Source organism: Typopeltis vanoorti, chromosome 1 (assembly GCF_054136105.1).
Source record: "Typopeltis vanoorti isolate ZY-2024b chromosome 1, IOZ_Tvanoo_1.0, whole genome shotgun sequence".
NCBI lineage: Eukaryota > Metazoa > Arthropoda > Arachnida > Uropygi > Thelyphonidae > Typopeltis > Typopeltis vanoorti.
In genome coordinates, this window is record NC_143549.1 from 163,607,501 (window position 1) to 163,635,465 (window position 27,965).

The 27,965-nt window shown below is 33.9% G+C and overlaps 1 protein-coding gene across 1 annotated transcript in view; it reads left to right on the forward strand.

The window, feature by feature from the left end:
• The window catches only part of HLH3B (Helix loop helix protein 3B), a 48,365-nt gene extending 20,484 nt beyond the window's left edge, over positions 1–27,881 (forward strand). The window contains exon 2 of the mRNA XM_090395056.1: positions 26,221–27,881. Coding sequence (XP_090251182.1) covers positions 26,264–27,181 — 918 coding nt within the window. The 5' untranslated portion in view covers positions 26,221–26,263 and the 3' untranslated portion in view covers positions 27,182–27,881. The remainder of the gene's footprint in view (positions 1–26,220) is intronic.
• Positions 27,882–27,965: the final 84 nt, after the last annotated feature.

Consider the following 27,965-nt stretch of genomic DNA (forward strand, 5'->3'; position numbering starts at 1 on the left):
TAAATCACATTCCAACTTCATTATAAAATAAGAATGCTGGAAACAAATGAAGCTCGTTAGTTTTAAAAATGAAATTAGAACATACAATACTACGATACATTTAGCTGCTATTATTTATATCAATATATACATATACATATATATCAATTTATATTAATATTCTAAAATACAAATATTATGCACACTTCTTTCGTGTAGCAATTTGTAAAAAAAAAAGTGCATATATATATATATATATATATATGCACCCTCCCAATATGGGGTTGGTCGTCATGGAAGAAGTAGAAGTAGACACATCAAATGCTATGCTTTCTAACCAATTCAAACAATAGGAATTTTTTAAGAGATCCATAAGGATTTTTGAGGGTTTTTTCTCCCTCCCGGAAACAGATAAACCGGCCATAAGAATACACACAATTAACAGATATTATACATGGGCCTGATAGCCTAAGTTGGTTCGGCTACAAATCTAAAACTGTCAACAAAGTTTCATTTATCCCTTTAGTGATTTTTGAAAAAAATGCATAATTGTTTTCATAGAGCAAGAGTCTAAAATATCTGAAAAATGCGATTAAAATTACATTCAATTCAATTACATTTCGTCTTGTTACAAATCATTCTTCCCTAAGTCCATAAACTGATTTTAATTATGCTTCAACTAGAATATTTCTTTTGTCTTCGCAATAGCCAGTAACCGACTCTGCTTATTTCGTTCAATTGAATTAATTATGATGCATATTTCACACGAAGAGATTTAAGATTACCATCAGAATTCTATATGATATTATTACACTAATCTGAAACTGATAACTGTAAACATTAAAAATAGAAGAAATTAAAAAATTAATCATTTTCAGATATAGAGTTTTTCAAATTCAAAGTAAAAAAAAAATAGATATGTATTATACGACTTTTTTTCGAGTAAAACATTTATATCAACAAGTACCAAATACTGAAAAGTTGGAGAAGAAAATTATTAATCAGAAACAATATAATGCCCTTCCCTAATATAAACGAATTTGTATCATTAAATTGATTTCATTACAAGTTTATCCTAACAACATTTGTTATTGTTGCTAAATAAATGGAATGGCCATACTATGGTCGAAGACATTCTTATAGGATTTGTCATGATATCAGTTTCCTCCACTGAGAGTCATCGTTAAATGATGCAACCCATCAAAGAGATGGTTCAGGATAATGTGGCATGCTATGACAGTATAAGAGGAATCTCACATCAAAAAATAAAGAGAACATATTTGTGGTAGAAAAAATTATAGATATGATAAGGAGCGCTGTGTGATAGCATATTGTAAAAATTAAAAATAATTTAAAAATCTTAAAAACTCTCAATACAAGCGAATTAAAGATGCTGAATTTTTTTCTTGCGTAAGTCTGATATTATAATTAATGACTTTGTATTGTTTGTTTTTAAAATGATTCACGAATAAGAGTACCAAAGCATAAAAGTTTTTCTCCCTCGTAATCTTTTAAGAATTTAGAGAAAATATAGCACAGTTTTAGATACAGCAATTCCTCGATTAATGCGCCTCCGATTAGTGCGTCATTTTTTTTTCGATACCAAAATTCGATCAGTGCGCCTCTAATATTCGATTAGTGCGCCTATACACATGTTAAAAATGAATGTTAACGATTTTAAAAATTTTCTATCTACACATTTTTTATGGCTAACTATTTTAAAAAATCACTCACCAGATAAAATAATTTAATTACCGATTTAAAACATTTTGTCAAGTTATTTTTAATGGCATACTACACTATTTCCATCTACACAATATTCCAAATTTACCGCTTAAATTTATGTCCTCTGCTAATTACGTAGCATTTTGATGAATCATATCTCGTGCCTCCTTCGCAATTGTTTTCCTTACTTTTTTTTTTTTTTTATTTTGAAATATTTTCCCCCAACCTTTCATCAAGAATAAAAGAATTAGTGAGCAAAAAAGTGGAAATGTAAAAATGATTCGAAAAGTAGTGTCATTGGAATAAAAACTTGAAATAATAAAGAAAAATGAACAAGGCGAGTCCAGAGCAAAGATAGGACAAGAACACAAAAACGGGTGAATGAACTATACGAGCAATTTTAAGCAAAGCTGCTGAATACAAAGAGAAAGGTAAGGCTGCTTCAAGTTCATCATGGATGAACTCGAAATCAGTTTTATAATGATTATATTAGAGAGACTTCTTTCTACATGAATCGAAGATTGTAATCGAAAACGGACCCCGCTAAGCAATGGCCTTATTAAATCAAAAAGCATTAAGTCTCTTTGCAACCTTGAAAGAAAGGGCTATTAATGATGGAAAAGAAGAATTCCACGCTGATGCTGAGTGGTTTGAACCTTTCAAAAAGAGAAACAGCCTACATAATGTTCTAATCACAGGAGAAGTTGCAAGTGTAGATAAGGAAGTGGCCGCAAATTATCCAGAGATTTTGAAGAAAATTGTGGAAGAAGAGGGGCTATTATAACTAATAAATATTTAATGGCGATGAAACGGGCCTTTTTGGAAGTGAATGCCTTCGAAGACTGTTCTGGCCAAATCAGAAAATCTTAGCCAGGTTATAAAGTCGCAAAGTCGATTGAAATTACTGCTAGCAATATGCGAGCCGTTTGGAAGCACATTGTGCAAATGATTTTAGAGGCTTTCAAATGAATCTAAGTTAATTAAATCTCATTCTGAGAAATTGTGTGATTCCGACCTGCTAAATTTAGATGCCCAGTGGGAAGATCCTGAAGAATATAAAGAAAATTTAATCACTGACAAGCCCAAAGAGATTTCACAGAAAGAAATTGAAATATTTTTCGTGCAACCGAACTTCTTAAGCAGCAATGCTTAGACGCTGACCCTGATGAAGAGAGGAGAAATAAAATTTGCAGAAGAGTAGAAGAGGCAATAGGGCCATATCGTCAGTTGTATGTAAAAAAGAAACAGAATTCCCTCCAAACTACTTTAGTTCAATTCTTTGTTAAGAAGTAGAATAATAAATTTATATTCTGAATATGTTTTATTGTCTTTCAGCTTCATGGTTTTCCTTTAACTAGGCCCTGAGATATATCCTATTTAAAAAAAAAAAAAAATTAAGAGTCAAAAAGAAATTTGAGGAACGAATTATACTTTTTCACATAGGTTATTGTATTCGATTAGTGCGTTTTCGATTAATGCGCCTGTTTTAAAGAACTCATTAGGCGCATTTATCGAGGGATTGCTGTATATCATATTTAAAAACAAAGCGCACCATAGACGAAATCCAAACGAAAAGCCAATTTTTCTATCTCTCAAGATTCTTATTTCTTCTTCCCCTCTACCGCAAAAAACTACTTTTTTTTTACTTTTTGGTGACCGATTTTGTTCTGGAATATAAGATCAATTGAAAGCACTTTTAAAATATGTGTCATTATCAAGGCGCTATGAGTGTAGTGTAAATTTCAGACGACCGCTTGGTTAGCCTAACCAGAAGACTGCTTGAAACTATTTATGACATTTCCAAATCAGACATTTATTATTCCCCAACTCCCGTTGTATACTAGAGAATGCCATGCCTAGACTGACGCTTTTTTGATTTTTGGATCAAAATTTCCTTGTTTCCTTTTCTGATTCATCTGGCATCTCCAAAATGCTAAAATTTATCCCTCAGCTCGAAAAAAAAAAAAAAAAAAAAGAAGTGTAATTCAAACAAAGTACCGTATTTTTCGGACGATAAGACGCACCCTAAATTTATGAGACGATTTTTAGAAAAAAAATTATTATATAAAGATATTTACAAATTCTTACTTTTTATTTATGGTTACAATCATTTGTATTAGCAATATTCAGTTCATCTTCACTCTCGGTACTATCACTCGTCTCGTTAATGTCACCGTTCGTATTACTTTCGTCTGAACTATTGTTGTCACTCCCTTCAAAAACTGCGTCATCTTCGGTACCACCCATCGCATTACTTATCCCGCATTTCTTAAATGACTTTATAATCGTCTCTTCTTTCACAGCTTTCCGTGAATTTTTCGCCCAGGTACATACTTTGAAATTGTTAGCCGTTTCATACGTCCTGTTGCTGTAACATCGTGATTTGGCTTTGCCATCCATTTGTTCCACTCTTCTCGCGTAAAATTTTTTAATGGTTTATAAATAGATCCATCCAAGAATTGTAATTGACTTGTAAAGCCTCCAGGAATGACAGCTAATTCTGTATTCATTTATTTTAGAAGCTTCTTGGTTGATTCTGTTTTATGCGCTCTGAATTGATGCCACACTAACATCGCAGGCTTTTTATCTTGAACCATCCAGCCTTTATCTTGAACGTGGATAATAATGTCACGAGGAATTGCATCTCTCGGTAACGATTTTCTCTTGAAGATTAACATGGGGATAGTTTTGTTCCATCCGCGCAACAAGCTAAAACTACAGTGTAGTGAGTTTTTTCGTGACCTGTTGTTTTGATCAATGTTGATTTGAATGCTTGCCTTTTGAATCTACTGTCCGATTTGAAGGAACATCAAAGGTTAGAGGCACTTCATCCATGTTCGCAATTTGATTAAGCTCAAAGTTAAATTTCCTTCTCGCTGATATGACAAATCTATAAAATTCTATAATTTTAGCTTCATAGTCAGCCGGCATTTTTTGGGTTAGAGTGGTTTTTGTACGCATGCATAACCCGTGTCTTTTCATAAATCTAAAGCACCAAGACGGTGATCCGGTAAAATCTAAAATTCCATTAGCAGTTGCCCATCGTTTCGCTTCAAACATTATCATTCGTAGAAACAGATATTCCCATGTTTCGATGATTTGTTACCCAATTTTTCATTTGTACTTCTAATTCTGGCCATTTTCTAGGTGCGAACGGAATGTTTTCTTGTGTTTACATAGCAGTTTTAATTGTTCCCCTTGTTTTCTCCACTCACGAACCATTTTTTTTTTTCTGTTGGTGGTGGACAAAATGTCTTTCTGCTGCTCTGTTTCCATATTGTTTTCCATAATTTATCACATTTAATTTATAACTCACGTTATATGAAAGTCTTTTTTTGTTTTACATTCATTTTTTCTAATTTTAAGATAAAAATTTTAACGACTTTTAAAAAATAATTCAAATGAACTGTACAAAAGCTCATATGTTTACACACTAATGACTATTGACGCTCTAAATCGGTGATTCATCCACACGCAGCGAGATAACTTAGGTACCTACCTTCAGTGGCGTACTTACTAATTTTATTAACATATTGCGCCAGTAATTGAACTTCGCTGTACCGAAGCTGTTAAGCTTCGGTACAGTGTAAAGATTCGTATTTTAATGTTACCTTCGGACCATACGACGCACCCCAATTTTCAGTCGATTTTTCTATGTAAAAAGGTGTGTCTTTTGGTTCGAAAAATACGGTACTTTTTTTTTTTTTGGTTTTCATTTCCACTAACAAAGCCTAAAGAGACGTGTTGAATATATATATATACCTCATCGCGAAAGGTACAAAATCTATAGCGCACTAGTATTGTGGGTTGGTCACCACTTGGAATTAAAAGGAATGATCTAGTATATAAAGCACTTATTTTTGCAAACAGTCTATTAAAACTGTATCATGTTTCTTAATGCTGCCTTTCCACATCTTCTCAAAAAATGTTCTGCTTTGTTATGCAATTCTGTTCAAGATTAATACCAAATGTTCCTTCTCAACTGCTGTACTACTTTCACATACAAAATAACTACATATTATTACTCGTATATAGTTAAGAAATAATTAAACTTTATTACATTAAATGCAACCAAAATGACAAATAATAATAATAAAGAAGAAAAATTAAAAATACCTCTTCATGTGAACTGAAATTGATACAGTGGATATTCACATAGCATGATTAATTGGGACCAATAATATAAACATCGCTAAAACGAATTTGACGATAAATAGACAGTATTCTCCCCCTATAAAATTATCTAAAATGTTGCTATAAGTTGGCATTATAGTGAGAGTATACAGATAATGTTCTTATAAAAATTATACTAAAAATGTTTTCGTCATCTTTCTTTTTTCAAGTAAATATGCATGTTAACATAAACGCATCTGTAAGTTACTTTGATTTAAAAAAATGAAAAACTTAACGAAAAATGTAAATATAAAATGTCTTTCCTTAAAATCCTGTTCGAAAAATGAATATAATTACCACGTAATTGGTGAACAATTGGAATTAAAAGGGATGATCTGGTATCCATTACATTTTTTTTAATTACGCGACTATTCATTACATACGTTATTACATTATATTACATTATTACATTATATCCGTATTTCAGTTTGCAGATCTTAGTCACCAGAGGGAGATGCCATTTGTGGTTTTCTATGATTTCTTGCTTTTAGTTAAACTTTATTTAGAAATATCTGTATTCATATTATAAATATCTATATCTGTATTAAGAGTATATTAAGATAAAGAATGTTTATACTAGGAAGTGAAACAAAACAAAATAAAATAAGCCAATCACATGCAACAATTGTTATCTACTTTTATCTACCATTTATTGAAAGCTATGAGATTTAAAGATAAAGAAGTGTACAACTCCATTTTAGGTTTTCACCAATGGTGAAGTATTTATTAGAGATGTTTTGTCCTTATTTATTTTGCAAGCACCTATGTAAACAAAACAATTGTATGCATGCTTTTAAAACAGTCCAGTTTAAACAAAAATTATCCCAAATTATATGCAACAGAATTGTGCCAGATCTCTGAAGATGTTTAACATGCGACCAAAGCACAAATGTTGTTATAATGAATGATGCAACCTATGAGAATTATTCCGTTCATTACATAGAAGTTAGAACTGAAATTTGAAATCGTGTACATGGACTATGGCTTCCGTTCTCTAACGTCTTCAAGCTCAAAACAATGACTATGAATCTCACTGTGAGCATGGATGTATTGTGAATGTTTTTAGGTAGGAGATCAATTTCATCGCCCGGTGTGAGATTACCGACCAGATTATTTTAGGCTAATGAGACTTGAGGGGGGGGGGGGGGAATTGTGTCGTGTTTGGTCTCTAGAGCAGGGTTTACGGATTATCCAATCCTCAGTCGATCCACATTACTAATACAAATATACCGTAGGCTAATAGTCTTGCGTTTTTCTTATGGATTCAGGATTCACATAAAAATAATGAACATATCCCGTAGTTTGAAAAATTAATAAAAAAAATGAGTGCCAATCGCACTACTGTTTAGCAAAGGCCTTTGATGTAAGAATGTGTTCAAGGAGATCAGAATTAGGCAGGACATCGTCTCTCTCATGGGATTAACTGAGAACAGTTTTCATGCTTGTTTGAAACTTTTACCGTAGTTAGAGATTATATCTTCTTGATTACTTACTGATATTTTTTTCTAGAACTCTTTCTCTTTCCCCAAATAGAAGAAATCTTTAATTCCTTCAGAATGACATTTACTGAAGTAATTTTGTAATGAAAAAAATCCGTATCAGCCATACAGAAAAATATACCTAAATATACGTTTTTCAAGGGTTAGTCTGTCAGAATTCCCATTCTGTGATTCCTTGGTAGGGCGCTTCGCTGAACCGAATGGTTGACCTCACGAACACTTTCCATATATATTGGTAGAGAGCTGCATGTGAGGTTATCCGTAAAAAACAATTTTTATTATTATTATTATTCGGAGAGTCTAATTATAAACGTGAATTATATGCATATTATATTATGACTCGTCAAACATGATGTGTATAAAAATTACAAAAAAAAAAAAAAAGAAAAAAAAAGAAAAGAAATTTCTTTTAAGCTTAACTTAACTTTCTTTCTTTCACCCCTTTCTGTTATACATTACATATCTAACGTATTGTATATCTAAAGAAAATATTACATTTTGATTCGTAAAGTTTTATAATATATAGCTGTGTGTCACAATAATTTTTCATGGCTGAAGTAGCTAAGTCTATAATGATGATGATAATCAGCCTGTCTTTCCACCCACTACAGGGTGAAGGCTCTCCCATTGGGGGAGGGTTGGGTCTACTTCTCCCATGGTGACCCAGTCCGTCTTGGGAGAGGGTATTTATACTTGAGTGAATGTATGAAGGTGGAAGACAATCACAAACATCCATTCCTAGGCGGGATTCGAACCCGCAGCCACAAGTGGATACGCTAACCACCGGGCTAACCCAGGCCTGTAGCTAAGTCTATGAGGCCATCATGTTCTATCGGTTAACTGCATTTTACAGCCGGTTTGTCTATTTTGTTTGATGAAAATCCCCAGTTTTTCATTCAACATAGGATGAATAACTGTTATACTGTATGAATAATTGTATGTAACTGACTAGTGTCTATAAGAATTTTTTTTTTTTTCCAGTTTTGCGTTAAGTACAGGTCTTTGAAGCAAAAGACTTAATTTTTTTTTCTTTCCTTCTATTTATAAAGGTTCAATTATAAGTGATTAAGTTATGATTATTCTGCGAGATCTTTAAAACGTAATTAGCATACAGTAACTGAAGGTAACAGTTCGTTGTTTGCACGAGAATATTTCAGAATTATCTCACAATAAAAAAATTAAACCTACAAAACGCGTTTCATTCCACAGAAATTGCTTTCGTTTTTCATTTGTTTTTATTATGAAACAAACCTTATGAGGTATAATTTCGCATTACTGCATGAAATTTATTAAACACTTATAGACATTGGAGTTTGGAGGGGGGGGGTAAAGATACTTTAGAGAGGGTGCAGAGGCACTTGAAAAAATGATTTAAAGCGCCTCCGCATTATCTCTAAATTGTCTTGATGTCTCAGTCATCTGCAGAATTTGACAGACAGAAACCAAAGGGGTTGATATGACTGAGACAATTAAGCTATTGAGAGATATTTAGCTGATAGATACGAGAGAGAGAGAGAGAGAGAGAGATTTCAGATGGTGGAATAAAAGGGAGGGGGCAAGAATTAAAATCTATCCTTGGAAATTTCCCAAAGGAATGATGAATACGAGGGCGAGGAGTGTTCATCTGGAAAGTGGCAGATATAGATATATACTTCTTACTTCTTATACAATGTATATTGTATCATGTAACATTAATTGTTAATGGTAAAACCTCTCTCTCGCTCCCTCCCCATCAACTCCAGGAGAATGAATGTAATTATAATTTAAACAATCGCGAGACTGGATAACAGTGGTAAAACACAACTTGTTTGATTATTGACGAACTGCATAATGTTTACTGTAATAAAAGTGATTGTGAAAGTTCATGTAGGGAGTGATATTTCTCCCTGTTTCAGAAGATATACAATGTTTGTTATCGGTATTTTGCAGTGTGCTTCAAAAGCGAAACAGCTAAAACATTTGATACTTAGTTTAAAATTCACGTACTCTCTTCCCACGCTTACCTTAACCATTTTTTGCTTTTCTGTTTGGAAGTGCTCATTTCATTCAGTGAAATATTACGTACACCAGAGAATTAAACCAATGATTATCTTAATTAAATTAAATTAAACAAAATTAATGATCAGGGAGTTGGATTATGATTTTATGTTAGTTATGATCCGCAAATGGATTAGTGCTATTTCGCAAGGTATGTGAAAAGTTAGTTTATTTTAAAAAAAATTAAAATAAATAATTGTTTCTCATCATCTGAAGATTACAGGGAAAAAAAGCTAGTAAAAATATAATAAATAAATAATCCCATCGATTCCATCCATTTCTGGCTAACTCAAATTTAATCGAAAAGTACTGATAAAGATTCTTCTCGTCACAAACGGAATTCGAACCCAGGTCTTTCAAACCGAAGGATTCCGTTAAAACCGACAGAACTACGAAGGTTCCAAATAAATACTAAAAATAAATGCATAATAATTGTGTCAGTCAGAGCTTAGACGAATTTGTATGAAGCTCTTATTGATACTAATTTTAAAAAAATAAAATCACAAAAGATATTAGTTTTACTTGAATATTTCTCACTGAATTAGTTAAAGCAGAGATGCACTATAAAAGAGAACACATCTCACACCTTTCAAAACTAATTACACAGAAACATCGATCCAGATGATCGATGCACCATTCCTGTGATTGCGATATTTCGAATAACCCCGTTTGAAGAAATTATCGCAGATCCAGAAAATTACAGCTACAATGAAAATGTTGATAGACCGTATAATATTAGATCCAATTTGGACCATGATAACATGAGATTACACACTGAAAGACTCTCTCTCTCTCTCTCTCTCTCTCTCTCTCTCTCTCTCTCTCTTGTGTGCGTGTTTTTGTGTGTGTGTGTGTGTGTGTGCGTGCGCGCGCGCGCTTCACTTGCATTACGAATAGAATTCTGCAATATCCAAATCTCTATTCGATGAAAAATGTAACTGATTCAAGTAAATTTCTGTACTGCTTTAAAACAGACTTCCGTATGATTTTTGACAGTTTATAGTACGTGTATTAAGACGTATACCGTACTAAATTATCAAATAGTGAATATAAGTCACAAATATTTTTTTTTTTTTTAAATAACGAAACCTGTGGTGCGTTCATAATTAGAAGAAATATTTACAATTAAATAATTGTCACTGTGGTTTATACGTGTGTTTCTTCTAATTAAGTCACAAATAATAATAATAATAATAATAATAATAATTGAATGGCAAGTAAACCGTTCTATCTGTCATCAGTCATGTTCGTTTTAAATTGATCAGTTATAAGTTTATAACAGTGTTCAATTATGTTGACCTTTTACACCATTTAAAAGTAAGATCAAGACAGCGCTATTATATGCATCCTGTGTATGTACCGCATTTCCTACCTTTTCATGTAAAGCTATCTTGCATCTATTTCACTTATTGAAAAGGTTGGTTTCGCCTGTATCAATCAACAAACATGTAAAGTCGTTAACATTTCAAACTTCAGCCTGCATAACTGTCTGCAGAAGCGTTTTAAAATATTAAACGCTTCTGAAGCAATGGCAAAATTATGCAATATTTTTGGCAAATAGTTTCAGATATTTATATATTCTGTGTTGGATATATTCATGCAGGGAGGATATATATTTATAAATTGGTCTTATTTTGCTAAATAGTTGTAATAAATTCTGTGTAATTATTATTGGCAGATGATTTAATATACAATTACATATAGCAATCAGACACTCAAGTTGTGTTGTTTATTTGAATAATAAATAAATTATCGTTACATACTCATTAATAGATTCAGTTGATTAAATAGCATTTAAGAAGATAATAGCTAATAATATCTGTCTTCTGTTAATAGCATTTAGGCAAATAATATTGTTTGAAACCAGGGAAAAAGCCTCATCTCATCTTCTACTTAACTTACCATCGTATAAACCTAATTAACCCCAATTAGATTTCGTTTGTTTGCCTGTTTTGTTGGATGAAAACGAGAGGGCAATTCTGTCACCTCCGTATGACCGCTAACTCACCTTCGCAAGAAACGTCATGTAAAGAAAAGCTATCTTGCATCCTAGAAGGTATTCGAACCTCGGTCTCATCTTTCCCACTAAAGGATTTCGTTGAAACTGACTGAGTTGCAGAAATTTTTAAAGTAAAGTCTTATCCTCCATAATATAACATTGAAGTGGAAACATGAAGGACAACACGTCTTCGACTTAGCAGTTTTACAATGTACGCTGTAAAAAGGATAAAATATTAATAGCTCATAATGATGCAATACGAACGAATATTTGTAGTTGATCGTCATTTAGCGAAGACATATGCCGACCTCATTTTAAACAGTAGTTTTTCTCATGGATGTGTGCAATATTACCAAACATAGTCATCATCTTTTGACATGAGCGCAAAGCCTGAAAGCGCGAGTGTTTGACATATTAAATATACATACTTATCGAACTCATAGGAAACCAGTCAGATAAGCACATACAATTTACAGACGTAATACACTGGTCACTGTTGTAAATAACCAAAATCACAAGCAATTCCAACAACAGCAGCCTTTGCGATGTAAATTTGCTCTCACGACCTCAAACAGCGGACGAAAAGGCTTTTTACTAAACGAAGGCGGCTATTTGTATGACCCTGGTGATAATACGTCATTTTAAATCTGTCCTCAGAAACAAGAAGAAAACTTTCTTTAAGTTTGTATCATGTGCTAAATGGAAACAAAGTAAAATTAGAAATTAAAATATAAGTGTAAAAATTCAGTAATTAATAATCTGAATCCTGTTTTTGACTAGCAAATATGATGAACATGTTTAAATAGGTTCATCATATTTGCTATGGTTGCATCGGGTTGCATCAAGTTTGGTTCGGTCACATTCGGAAGAGGATCTCAAGTTCCCTTTTTTATTTGTGTTCGGTTTTGACAGTTTAAAGAACAGAAATATTTTTAAATATAAGTATTTTAATGGATTGTTTACTAGCTTAAACTAAGAAACTCGTAATACGTTTTTTTTTGTTTTTTTTTACATCTCTGATGGAAAAGGAAATGATAGTCAGGCATTAATAAACTTCTTGCTTGGTGGTTTTCCCATTCAGTCGTTTCCGACCGTAGGTGACTTTTGTAGGCATTGCCCACAAAGTATTCCTGGTGAGATTTTTACAGGGTAGTTCGCCATTGCTTTCCCCAATCCCCCAATTTTATCCGGGCTCGGGACCGGCATATGTCTGGAACGTATTCATGACTGTCATCCATGTGTGTTGACGGGGCCGGTTTGCCTGTTCTGTGGGACGAAAAACCCGAGTTTCTGGGTGGAAAAAAAAAACCCTACCTCCGTATGAGACCGTCTAACTCACCTTTATTGAAAAAGACCAGATAAAGGTTCCTCACGTCACTGACCTGACGGGAATCTAACCCAGGTCTTTCCGACCAAAGCTATTTATTGAAAGAAATTAATATTATTTCGAAGATCAGTGCAACTACAATGGTTGTCATCCTATAATCATAGATATGCATCCAGTGGCGTGTCTTGAACATCTGAAATATGTTTTGTCACCGATGGAACATTTTAAAAAAGTAACTCTCTTTATTTATTATAACAAATAATCCTGGAGAGCTATAGTACACTTCAACAGTTTTAAATTCGCTGAGAAAGATGATTTATCTAAATTTTATTTAAGTTAAATTACTAGAACTTCGATACGCGTTGTGCGCGATAAATAATACAACAGTCATCTAGCATGTGCTAACCTAAGCTTTTGTCACCATGGTATAATGAGACGATGATGTCACATCCATCTTAAGTCGCATCTGAAACATGCCATTATACAGTATTTCTGCCATTTAGTATGCATAACCTATTTAATAGCCTCTGGAAGCATATAATCGCATCCGCGTTATCAAACAAACAAGTTATTTTCTTATATCGTACTATTTTATTTAACTCTGATACAAGGACGAACCATTCATCTTGTATTATGTGTAAATAAACGGAAATGGAAACGTGAATGATTTGAGGGGCGTAACCATCAAATAGTAACGAACTGTATACGCATAAATATATGTTTAAAAAAGAGCAAAATTCAGTAATAACTTATTTAGGATTAAGTATTTTAAACGAAACTTAATTGAAAACATCGACTGCAACTATCCAAAATTTTTGTTCATAAAGACCTCAGTTGGAATCTTCTCGGCGAGAACGCAGGGATGTTTCTTGGAATTTTCTGTTTAACGTGATCAGACGGAATGAAATGTGTTTACTCCCGGAAATTCCGATTTTTCTTCCTTGAAAATAGACAGACCACCAATAAAATACATGTAATAAACGGACATAGTACGCCGGGCTCATGGTTTTTCCTTCCGTAATAATCGTAAAACACGAACAATGCTGTAGTCAAACATTACACTCACATGCTTGAGTACAGTCAGTTCATAAACAAAAAAGCCTACTTACACAAAATATCGACTTATTTATTAGTCACAGAGTTTCTTATATGAATAAAAGATTGTGATGATTAACTGGCATTAATGAGCCTCCGTAGCTCAGTCGCTATCGACGAAGCTCTTTGGTCGGAAAGACCCAGGTTCAATTCCCGTCCAAGACTTGAGGAACCTTTATCTGGTCTCTTTCTACAATAGGTGAGTTAGCCGGTCTCATACGGAGGCAAGAGGTTTCTTTCACCCTGAAACTCGTGTTTTTCGTCCCTAGGTCTCTAATTTCATCATTCTTGTAGAAAATGCCCATTAATATAACACTCCATTTGCAATGTGTTCAGTCCAAAATGCATAACTTTGTACTTAGCAACATTAAACTGACACTCGTTGCCGTTTGAATCAGTTTACGCAATCAGTCTGCAATGATTCCGTATCAGATGCATCCTTTATCATCGAATCTAACTTTGAATCATCCACATACAAATAAATATGTCCCTCCAGCCCATCCCTATTCTCATTAATGTACTTAAAAAAAGAGGGATACAATGCGACCTGTAAAATATTTTCAAACACGTTAACATGTTGTCCATCCGAGATCAAAGTTAAGAGTTTTTTTTAAATAATATAACTATCTAATATCAAGTTTTTTATATGTGCGATATATAATCCGTCACGCACAGTTTCATCTCTTAAGCTTAAGATTAAATAAAATCATAAAACAATAATTATTTATCATTTCAAGATTTTAGAAACTGAAATCAAAGCTAATGTGTTCTTTTATGTAATAATTTTGCAAATGAATTAAAAAAAAATGTCCTGCCTGATAGCTACTCGTCCAGTTCCCATTATGAAGCAAGTGATATATAAATACAGACTGTTCTAGAAAATACGAAACAAAACTGATTGTGAGGTAGGTGATCGCGACTAAACAATTTCAATGAAATACGAAATCTCTTTGTATCCGATATTGAACAGATGAATCTTTCCTAACTTCGTTATATCTGGATTTCTCTTCAGGGCTAAATTTCTTTCATACGATCAAATATTTCGACACAGTTCTCTTCTGCGATAAATAATAAATAAATCTGTAATGCTTTTTCATTTCCCGAAAAGGAGTGGAAGGGATATTATGTTAATTCACAATTCATTATTATTATTATTATTATTTCTATTCCACAAAAACCATCGTCTATACTACTTAATCCGCCATCTACATACTATGCCATTTATTTCCCAGTAATAGTATTTTTTCTGTTAAATGTGTGTGTTCTCTGTTCGATTTGTCTGTATGTCTGATGAAAAAACGAGTTTCCTGGAGAGAAAAAATCCTCTATCTCCATATGAGATCGGCTAACTTGCCTTCAGTTGAAACAGCCCATATAACAATTGCTCTTGTCATGACGAAAATCGAATTCAGCTCTTTTCGGTGGAAGATTGTCCTATCCTGCTTTCAAATGCACTACGGAAGCCTAATTTTAATAAACATTTTTGGAAATCACCATCGCCACAGATGAGTGTATTTCTGCTGTTTCGAATCCTAACTACTAGTGTGTGTGTGTGTGTGTGTGTGTGTGTGTGTGTGTGTGTGTGTGTGTGTGTGTGTGTGTGTGTGTGTGTGTGTGTGTGTGTGTGTGTGTGTGTGTGTGTGTGTGTGTGTGTGTGTGTGTGTGTGTGTGTGTGTGTGTGTGTGTGTGTGTGTGTTCTCTGCATGGTTTGTAAGATCTATCCTTTGCTAGCTAAACATTTAAAATAAAATAATGGCAAAAACATGCATTTCTGTGCGTAGATATTGGTCTGCGGCTTGGTCTGTCCCCAGTTCCTCTCTCTCACACACACACACACACACACACAAATGGATCAATTAATTTACGCATGCTTGCAACTATCTGGTGGCAGTGAATTTGAAATCATGTAGTCAGCTTACCTTAATCCACTGATGGTATATTAGCTCTAAACTGTTGAAATGCATTTTCCAGTCCATTAAGTGGATTAATTTGATCGGGTGTATGCTCATGCTCAGAATGGAAGTGAGACCAGAACGAATCGTTTTTCAACTAAATGTCCTTTCACACAAATCATCTGTTCATTGATCATTTCTAGTACTAATTATTGTTCGGGCATATTTAAAATTTTAAACTTGAAAAAACACTTATAGCTGTGGGAATTGAAATTAAAATCGATGCTTGAAGTCAACCACACCTTGACATTGTGAAAGCACTGAAAACCCAGCTAGGATTTTAGTAGATGAAAAATCTCTTTAAAGGAACAACAAAATGAATGTTAATTTTCAAAATTTCTGGTAAGTCATGATTTCTGGATACTTTGGTTCTGCATTTAGACTCAAATCAGCCTTAATGAAAAAACTTTTTTTTTATCTGCATTGCGATGAATATTGTGCAAACAAATGTTTGTATGGGAGAGCTGCTCTCAGTTGCTAGCTAAACATTTAAAACTATAGTACGTGTAAACAGTATTTTGCATCTATGAAATGCATAGATATACATGATATAACTGCTTAACTATGTGTGAAATAACTTTTTTCACTTGCTAGTGTATATTGATGCAATTCAAAGAAAGAATGGAAGTTAAATAATCACAGAGATATACAGAGATGAAATATGAGAAAAAGTGAAGAACATCTCGTACTGAGTTAAAAATAAATAAATAAATAAAAAAATAAAAAAAACGGAAAGGCTCCCTGTTTTAAAATATTCCATCCCATTCCATACTTTTGTTTTTTACTTATTAGGGCATATAATAAGTAATTATACCTAACAGCAAGTTCATATGGACTCAAACGTGCAGACATACGTGAGAAGAAGCTAAGAAAAAAATATACATGGGAAACTTGCCAAAGAACAAGTTGGGTTTGGGCCAAATAGGAACTACTAGGATAAGGTTCTTACTTTAAAACAAATATTCGAGAAATCGCAGAAAAATAACAAGGATCTGAATTTAGGTTTTGTTGATCTTGAAAATGATAAGGTGCCAAAATAAAAGCTATTCAAAATACTACAATTATGGTGCAATTGAATACATGAAGAGCAGTGTATGATTAATACGTAAGTTGCAAGTTAGCAATCAGAGTTGAAAGAAGTGACAAAAGATTGATTGGCGTTGTTTCATGTGGACACTGTGTATCACTCTTGTCTTACGCCTTATTTGTGTCATCATCTATATGGATATCAACAGGGAAAAAAATCATAGCTTTTAAAGGACCATCTCCAGTCAGAAGTAAAATCATGACTGAAAATAAAATTTTAGAACAGATTAACTGCTTCGAATACCTTGAATGTGCTGTATCATATACAAAAGAAGCTGACATTGATATCAAATTTTATTATACAATGAAACCTGTGGAGAATTCATGACTAAACAAACACACATAATAAACACAGTAATAAGTTTTAATAAGTAAATATTTCATCCTAAATATCTTAGGACATCGTCAGTACAGTTAATTCAAACAATACTAGGAATAATATACAGTTTAATTCTATAACACGCTACTGCACGCATATTGGGATTCCATTGTAATCATGCGCCCTAACTGTTTGTTATTCCTAGTATTGTTCGAATTAACTGTACTGACGATGTCCTAAGATACTGAGGATGAAATATTTACTTATTAAAACTTATTACTGTGGTTATTATGTGCGGTTGTTTAGTAATTGATATCAAAATTTCAAACTTTCTAAAGATAACAGGAATGATCAGTAATATTTTCAAACCTAACCAAGTTCAAAAGCATACAAGAATAATAGTTTATAAAATTTTGCCAAGACTGTCTCTACTGTACGGAAACGAATTATGGTCCATAAAATCTGCAGAAGAAAAAAGAATAGAAATTGGAGAAATTAAATTCCTACGAAGGACAGCAGGCTACACTCTCTGGGACAAAAAAAAAAAAAGCACAGAATACGTAGAGAACTAAAAATAAACTCAGTATTGGACAAAGTATATGATTACCTAAAGAAGTGGATTGAACATATCAAAAGAATGGACAGTTCAAGACTACCCCCCCCTCGAAAAAAATACTCCGATCGTTGGGGGATATAGAAGTCAGGGATGACCAAGGAAAAGATGGAAAGAGACTGGAATAAGCCACTGGGCCTAAATCCCGGAAAGGAGATGATGATCTATATGGATAACATTATGAAGAAAAATAGCATTAAATCTGTTATCAAAATCGAAAATATTTCACTCAGCTACTTACATGACTGCCTGCCTGGTTTACCGAGTGGTTAGCGTATCCGCTCTATATTCTGGCGTTGTGACCAATAGCAGATTAATTTGGAAGAAAACTGCAGATAGGAAGTAGTATAATCTAAAATAATCATATTTTGCTATCATATATCTTGTACATCCCTCGAAAGGCATATCGGGAATCGGTGATGATATAACGATGGACTTCATTTTGGTGGCGTGACCAGGATTCGAGTTGATTTTATCCCTAGAGCTACATCTCTCTATTCATATGTGTTGGCCAATATATGATTTGGAAGGAGGGGGAGGGACAAAACAAGGCGTTTCTGGAAGGAACCCCCCTTCTTCATCTAAAATTAGTTAATTCGCCTTTGCTTGAAAACCCTTATACAGTAGTTTCATTTCTTTCTAAATGAGATTCAAACACAGATCCTTACCGGAAGATCGTCTTCTCGACCACCCTACTGAAATACTATTTATAAAATATTTATTTATATAAATATAACACATTATTATTTTTATTTCGACTGATTCTAATTCCTATATTTAATATTCATTAGTTCTGTTTGATTCTCATGCTATTGTACATCAAGCAGCAGCTTGGTCAATGTGCAAAAATCGAACTGCGCATCGCAACTCCTGAACAGACTAATGTTAAACATGATCCTCCGTAGCAAAAAAGTTTCTCAACGCTTTACGTAGTTTGAAAAGAAACCTAATTTCAATACCAGAGAACTGTCGAGATTATTTTAAACCAGGACTAAGAAAGCCGATCTTAGTTGGAGGGGAAGGTTTTTCCCTTCGAAGAAGCCTGGCAGTCACGGAAAACACAATACGAACTCATCACTCTGGTATTCATTTAAAAAAAAAAAAAAAAATCATCCCGATGTTCAGTTTCCATTTAAGCCACAAATCAAGAGTTATAAGACATAAATATAGTAAATAATTTTATGAAAATGCGTGAGGTTATGAATTCTCAGTTTACATTAACATTAATTTACACGGAAAATTAATCCACTTATCGCTTATTTTTAAATAATCAAAAGTGCTAAGCGAGAACAACTATCCACTCGTAAATTCGACTTTACAGTTTGATTGGAATCATGTTAACAGAAATTCTTAAGTTCCAAATGCTACTGAAATAAAAGAGAAAATAAAGGCGATTTTTGCATGTTGATTAATCATACTCATGCTTAAGGAAGTATGATCTGAAGATGTTTATAAAAACAATATAAAGATGTATATAAAGATGTTTTAAAACGTCTTAAAATATTTGTTTACTATAAAATTAATGCATATAGATTTATAAAAATATTTAAAGAAACAAACAACAAAAAAAAGATGATAAGTTCTCTTATCTTATCATCTTATCTTAATTATGTATTTTGTAAAAGAGTGAATTATACTGACTGCGTGTATATTTTAATCACACAACTCTGAAAAAAAAAAGATCCCAGACTGTCAAAACTGCATACGTTTTGTCGGTAGGGTAATTCTTTATTAATAGCTAGCAAGTGAATTTAGAGCGGTTTTAGGTGAGTTTCGCAAAATGCGAAATATTCAGACCGACTGCACTCAAGCACACACACACACACGCACGCACGCACGCACGCACACACAATTGTATGTCATTCCTCTGCTTTAATTCCACAGGCTAATGAAAGTTTATATTTCAGATCTCCTTGGTCAAATTTTTTTGAGTTCTTTTTTCATTTCAGTTAGATCATTTGAAGCAACAAATTTTAGTAAAAAGTTTCGAAAATATTAAAGAAATAACTCCGTTTTAGTTGGATAGAATCGAATAAAATTTAGTATTTACGATATCCACTGAAATATGTCTATCCAGTTCAATTTTAGACTGGATAGACCAGGACAGGACATAGACCAGGATTGGCCTTTTAAATGACCCTAGCATTAAATGGCTCTATAAAAAAAGAATTAATGAAAAATTAGAAAATATAAACTTAGGCAAAACTGTTGAGGAAGAATTGAATAATATCAAAACAGTTATAACAGATGCAGCCAATGAATCACTGGGAAAAAAGAGGAAATGGCAGAGAAGAAAGAGAATTAGAAAATGGGATGATCAGATTGGCCAAATTATTGAAGACAAAAGGAATGCTTTTAAAAAATACTTATCAACAAATCTCAAGATGACTACATAGAATACAAGAGTAAAATAGCAATCGCTAAACAAGCTGTAAGAAAAAAAACACAGAGAATCCTGGGACAACTTTGTCTCTGAACTTGAAACAGATATTACACGCCCACAGTCCCAAACTTTTAAAATATTAAATAATTTAAATAGAGATCTAAGAGAAAACGCACGTCTTTCACCCATCGATCAGAATACCTGGCTAAGTTATTATAAAAACCTTTGGACTCATAATAAAGATTTCGAAACAATAAACTTCGATAATGAGACACTCTTAGATCCTATATCAATAGACGAGTTAGAAACTACTCTAAAAAGTTGTAAAAATCATAAAACACCAGGTGAAGATGGGTTAAATACTGAATTAATCAAATATGCAGGCCAAAACCTCAAAATTCGTTTTCTTAAACTAATAAATAAAATATGGTATTTTGAACCAATACCAAAAGACTGGCAAAAGGCAATAGTCATTCCTATACACAAGAAGAGTGATATTAATAACTGTGAAAATTATAGAGGAATTAGTCTCCTAAACTATGGATATAAAATCTATTATAAAATTCTGAAAACTAGACTGTCCCAATTCTATGAAGATAAGATAGGAAAAGAGTAGAATGGATTCAGAAGAGGCCGCTCTTGTGCAGATGGGTATTTTACTTTAAAAATTTTATTGTAAAAACATAAAGAATACAATGTGGAAACCCATGTTGCTTTTATTGATTATTCTAAGGCATTTAACAGAGTCAACCGAAATAAACGTTTTGAAATATTAATAAATGATAAAGTTCCTCATCATCTAATTAAAGCGATTATTCTAAGGCATTTGGCAGAGTCAACCGAAATAAACTTTTTGAAATATTAATAAATAATAGAGTTCCTCACACCTAATTAAAGCGATCCATGATACATATACAGACAACATGATTGCAGTCAAAGTTAATGGAAGAATTTCTGACTGGGAACCTATAAACAGGAGAGTAAGGCAAAGCTGTAGCCTATCACTCATTCTCTTCACAATCTATATGAATTCTATAGTAAGACATTGGAGACTCACAGTACATGATTATATCCCAATTAACAAACGTACTGATATAGATACAATACTGTTTGCAGATGATCAGGCTATACTTGCAACCTCTGAAACTGATCTGTAGTACTCTATCCATCATCTTAATCTAATAGTAAAAACATTAATATAGAAATTTCAAAAGAGAAGACAAAAGGTACTTGCTTTTAAGGGAAGCGAACCAATAAAAAGTAAAATCTGTTTAGACAATACAATTATTGAACAAGTCAACTCTTTCAAATACCTCTTCACCTAACCTACAGAAACGATAATTACACATTTCAATAGAGCTTTAAATATTATAAATCAAGTTTTTAAATCTTCGAAGGTACAAAAACATACTCTGATTAGAGCTTATAAAACATTAGCAAGACTGGTGATGACTTATGGAAGTGAGGCATGGACGATCAAAGGAGATTAGAGATGAATAACTGCAGCAGAAATGAGATTTATGAGAAGAACCCCAGGATACACCTTGTTAGATCATAAAAGAAATAAAGAAATCATGGACGAAATGCATCATCATAATCATCATCTCATCATCATGTCTATCAACCTATCAAGGATTTAGGCCTAGAGTAGCCTATTCCGGCCTTAGAATTCATCGTTGAATCTTTTAAGAGGACATTCTGGTTTTCTTTTTCCTAATGGCTTGTACTTTTATTACCAAAAAAGATTACCAAAACAAGCCATAAAGATGGCTTATTTTGGTAATCTTTCTGTTTTCATTCTTTGAATGTGTTCCATCCATTTATGTTTAGATTTTTTAATTTTTTCTGTTACTGATTCTTGGTTTAATTCTTTAATAATTTCTTTGTTTCTTTTGTGAAACTATTGTTACTGTTACTATTGGTTATTCATTCATTTCGAAAGAAATGAATGAATAACCAATAGTAGAATATATATCCACAATTATAGATGTCAATGGAAACAGCACATCGGAAGAATGGACAATAGTAGAATCACCAAACAAATCCTTTAATACGAACCCGTGAGGAAGAGACAGTTGGAAGTCAATATAAAAGATGGAATGAGACCATAACAAGCCCCGAGGCCTAATACAAGATAGTAAGATGATGATGATAACTGGCTTACCCATGCATAACAAGTAACTCGCTGTATAGGATTTTTTAAAGTATGCCCAATCTTACAAATGAAAACTGTACATTGTTATAATAAGTTATATCTTCACCTCATGAGTTCGCCCAGCCCTCTATGTTAGTTTTTTTTTTTTTTTTAAGAGAATCATCAACTTCAGAGACTGATAATGCAGTCTCGTTTGAAAAAGTCTAGGAAAATTCGCCCAGCCCTCTATGTTATTTTTATTTATTATTATTTTTTTTAAGAGAATCACCAACTTCAGAGACTGATAATGCAGTCTCGTTTGAAAAAGTAGGAAAATTTTCCCCAAACTTCTTGGGAGCGTACAATTCATAAACGTTATTGAAAACGTAAAGCCGAAGATATTATGCGACTTTAATTCAAACTAATAGACATCCGGACACAATATGCTGGACATTACTGTAGTCGAACAACAGCGAGTATGTTTTGTTGACGTGCAATCCAGGGAACTGTAGAATAGCAGAAAAGTACATAAAAGATTAAGCAAGTATTGAGATCTGGAGAGCGAAATTTAATAAATTTGGAACAAAAGAGCAACAACAGTTCAACTGTCGTTGGAGCAATGTCAAGACAATGAGACACCTGGTAAAACTGTCTCTCGGTTATAACATAATCTCAACTCTAGAAAACGGAGCTATTAGAAACATCTCACATTTTACGACGATATCTAGTCATTTTCTAGACCTTTGGATAAGGCTCAATCGGACTCATCTGGAAGCCGAAGACTTATTTATGCCGCTGCATGTTTATATGATATTATCCGTGTAAATGTGCCCATCTTCTCAAATATAACGTGATTTCTATTTTTGAAACTAAGCCCCTGAAGTGAAATTAGAGTGGGTTCGTAAATATCAGGAGTAACTTTATTGACTTAGATGAGTAGTATCCAAACTCAATGTGATTATGAAATAGAAAAATCCGACTTGTAGTCGCTATATAATGCAATAATTTTCTTTGACGAAGACTGACCATATTTGAGGAAATATGGTCAGCCTAGCCAAGGCTGACCATATTTCCTTGAGACAAAAAACGGGACATTGGGATGGCAAAAACGAGACAGGGGTTAAGCAATATTCTGCAGTTATGAAAAAGTAAGACAATAAAAAAGTTCGATTACATAAACACATTATTTTTGCCAAGTTTTTTGCAACCAGCAAAATTGGTGTTCGTGTTATCTGCACACAAAGCAACAATTTTGTTTTGTAAGGCATATTTGTCACTTAATTCCTTCAACATAGCACACTGTATGTCGGATGTTTCACCAGGTAAGGAAATAAAGTCTATAATTTTAACTTGAACACCTTGGCAAAAAGTACCGCACAACGATTGGAAAACGTTTGATGTTTTTGTTGTTGTTGTTGTTGTTTGATGCATCTAAACTGACTAATGCTTTTTGTTTTATTCAAATCCTCTATTACTTCGTCCAATATGTGTGTGGTGATAAAACATTGATAATTCCTGCTTCTGATTTGGTACGTGCTAAAGAAAATTTTGGTTCATAAATTTTATTTATCAATGTCGACAAGCAGTCATTTGGGCGAAAACGTTTGGCCGTGACGCACAGTGTGATAAGCAACATGAGCTTCACTTGCTACAATTTTATCGTTAGTATACAGGCAAAATAAAAACTAACGCTACAGCAGAACAGACGCCTCGTCTGGGACGCGCAAGTGTTCCCAACATGCATTTTTTATAATGAAAGTTCTATTTTCTTGATCATGAGAATTAATAATAATATTTTTGGTTTATAGATCAAGTGTTGATCAATTTTATTAACTTAACCAACTAGTTTCGCCACACTTTAACTGTTGGCGTCTTCAGGGCACTTACATATAGGCTGAAACAATCTCACAATTATGTGTAACTATAAAACTGACACGATTAACTGTAAAAAACTGACTAGAATAATTACAAATAAAATATTATCGAACTTGCGTGAACAAGATTAGCTAGCTGTTGCTAAGGAACTTTCTGTAGTTTGTATTAAAGTTCATTTCTTTTGTTGTTATCTTTTGTTTTTAGGGATTTGATTAGAGTTTTCCATATCTCTGGGAGTATTAGGCCTTGATTTCTGTTAAGGTTGACAGTAGAACGGGCGACTGTGACTGCTTCTTTGAAAATTCTGGCCTATCGTCCCATTTCTCTACAACTAACCATGTCATCGAGTGGGACAAAAGTTGTTCACCTTACTTAGAGGAAGATTACCATTCAAGAATTTTCAAAGAAGCAGCCACAGTCGCCTGTTCTATTGTCAAGCTTAACAGAAATCAAGGCCTAATACTCCCAGAGATATGGAAAACCCTAATCAAATCCCTAAAAACAAAAGATAACAACAAAAGAAATGAACTTGAATACAAACTACAGAAAGTTCCTTATCAACAGCTAGCTAATCTTGTACACGCGATACGTGTTTCATGCACGTTCGATACTATTTTATTTGTAATTATTCTAGTCAGTTTTTTAGAGTTAATCGTGTCAGTTTTATAGTTACACATAATTGTGAGATTGTTTCAGCCTATATGTAAGTGTCCTGAAGACGCCAACAGTTAAAGTGTGGCGAAACTAGTTGGTTAAGTTAATAAAATTGATCAACACTTGATCTCTAAACCAAAAATATTATTATTAATGCATTTTTTATTTTCTCTCAATAAATTACGGCAGATATCGATATTTAGTATCGAACAATGCGATTCCATGATTATACTGATTACTGGTATCCATGATATTGATATACGATTATAGGTTATGAATAATAATTTATAATTGACCAATATTAAAGTATATTTATAGTTTTTTTTTTATTAAAAACGGGATAAAATTGATATTTTTATTAAAACGACGGGACGGCCTGGAAATATGAAAAAACGTTACTGTCCCGTTCAAAACGGTACGTATGGCTTTGGCGTATAAGCTCCATTTTTTCATAAAAATTATGTTTTTTTTTTTTTTTCGTTTTCTGTCAGTTGGCCGAGTAGTCATCGTGTTTACGTTGTTAGAAGCACAATGTTGTTCAACAAGAGAAACTATTTCTTAAATTATTTTTTGTTCTGTTCCGCTGCGTTCACCGAAGATTTATCGTTTATTTAATGTAGAAGTAAACTAGTAACATCTTGTAAATATATAAATACATAATTTAAGTGAATAGAAATTTTAAAAAAATCGAAAATTTTACTCCGTTTTACAAGAAACAGGCCAGGGACAGCTACAACGTGAATATCACACACTAAGTGATTTGGAGTTTTTTTTGTGTGTGTGTGTGTGTGTGTGTGTGTGTGTGTGTGTGTGTGTGTGTGTGTGTGTGTGTGTGTGTGTGTGTGTGTGTGTGTGTGTGTGTGTGTGTGTGTGTGTGTGCGTGCGTGCGTGCGTGTGTGTGTGTGAAATTCATTATATGATTAACAGAGCGTTAGCATAAAAAATCACCTCACTAGACTAATTTTCTATTTGTTTATTCAAGATTAATGATTCTAGATTTGTTTATATCCCTTCAAATATCAAATATAGTTAATTCCACTTCTTAAATGTAAAATTTAAAAAGCATCAGTACTAACTATACAAACAGTAATTAAACTCCAAAAGGCTTTTTGTTTCCATTTTGATTTATTTGATTATATCAATTTCAAAGTATAATCTTGAAGTTTATTGGTAAAAAAATGTCTAAGTGCCTCGAGAAGCGAAATGGCCATTTTCACGGATAACAAAAACGGTTTGCTCCATTATCACAGAGCGGTCAGTATTTCAAAATAGACTAAGTTACTTTAAACTGACTTTTAACCATTTATCTCTATGTTGCATTTGCTTGAGTAAATTTTCTGATCTCATATTCATGCATTGCTTCTTCTTAGGTCACGGCTGCGTAGTTCGTACAACTGGAAACTTCTGGTTATTATGGAATCTGTTGACGGCATGCCTCTCGACTCTCCGTCGTCCTCCCACGGTCCCGACGCAGACACATCCGATCCTACTGATTCAGGGTCCGACTACGACTGTTTCTCAGACAGTGCAACGCCATTTTCTCAAGCTTCCAGCAGCGGCGGACCCCTATCGATAGGAGACGGAGACGATGCTTTCATCTCTCCAGGGGACGAACTAGCAGATCCTTGGACAAATCCGTGTATCGTGATGGCACCGGGTGATGACAGGTCGATCCCTAACGGACAACTGCTGCAGCCGAATGAACGCACGAGGTCCGATCAGCTGCACGCCTGGGAGCCGCCTCTCACGTTGTCGACAGTTCGGTCACTTCCCATCGGGCAGGAGGCAATGGCGCCTGTCGTTCTCGGCTCGCAACCGCTACTTTTCTCTGGTCGCCGAGTATTACGCCGGCGCCCCCCACCCACGGAGAGCGCTGCTACTACTACTAGTACTGTCGAGGGCCCAAGAAAACTCGTCAGACGTATATTTACCAACAGCAGAGAGCGGTGGAGGCAGCAAAACGTTAACGGAGCGTTCGCTGAACTACGGAGGGTGGTCCCAGCCCATCCTCCAGATAAGAAACTCAGCAAGAATGAGATCCTTCGGCTTGCTATTAAGTACATTCAACTCCTTCTGTTCATAGTCGATTACCAGGAGAAGGAACACGAAACACAAAAGGAAGCAGTGGGTGATGGAGACACGCAGCCATCCCCACAGTGTATTCCAGCGACAGCCGGGCGGGAACTAGAAGAACTTAGGGACACTGTGAAGGTAGAACCGGGCACCTGTGCGGAAGAAGGTCATGATCCTGTATCGGAAGTTAGCTCACCAGCATCAAGTCTAAGCAGCGTATCAAGTAACAGCGATGGTGGCGAAGAAAGACTCTTTTGACTTGATGGATGCGATGAAAGATCGGAATGTTCTCTCCCTTCTCTGAACAATGTTAGACTGCTGTTTGCAAATATCAAGTGTTAATAATCGTCATACATTATTTTGAAATTGGAATATACTCACAGCGACGCCTTGTTTCTACGAACTGAAACTGTTTTACGTTGTATATAAAATTTCGACATTCTACATCTGGGTGCTTGCGTTCATGTGAAGGTGGATATTGTGAATATATGTGTGTGTGTGTGTGTGTGTGTGTGTGTGTGTGTGTGTGTGTGTGTGTGTGTGTGTGTGTGTGTGTGTGTGTGTGTGTGTGTGTGTGTGTGTTGTGATTAACTTGTTGACAAGGAACTTGCAAGAACATACGATACTCATGTGTGCATTACTACGATGAATTCCTTTTTCGTCCATTCTATTCTAGACGTGCGCACTTGCAAATTGAAAGAAAGCAACTTATGAGAAACTTACAAATAACCTGACTGATATTAGAGACTAAGATTTTATCAGATAAAAACCACACGGATTTTTGAATCTTCAGAAATATCGGGAAAGAGAATAATCAAATAGCCACTTGCAGTTCTTGAAGGATTATGTTTTTCACACCATATCACTCAAAAACAATATTATAATTATCTTTTTTCCATTTTTCATTTTGAATTTTACGCTACTGTGATTTGTCGAATAAAAGTAAGATGTCAACACACATCTTGTATCTTATTGGAACTTTATACACTGTTACTCGTTTACTTAGTTACCATTTATTTCAAGATAATTTTTTAAAAGAAAT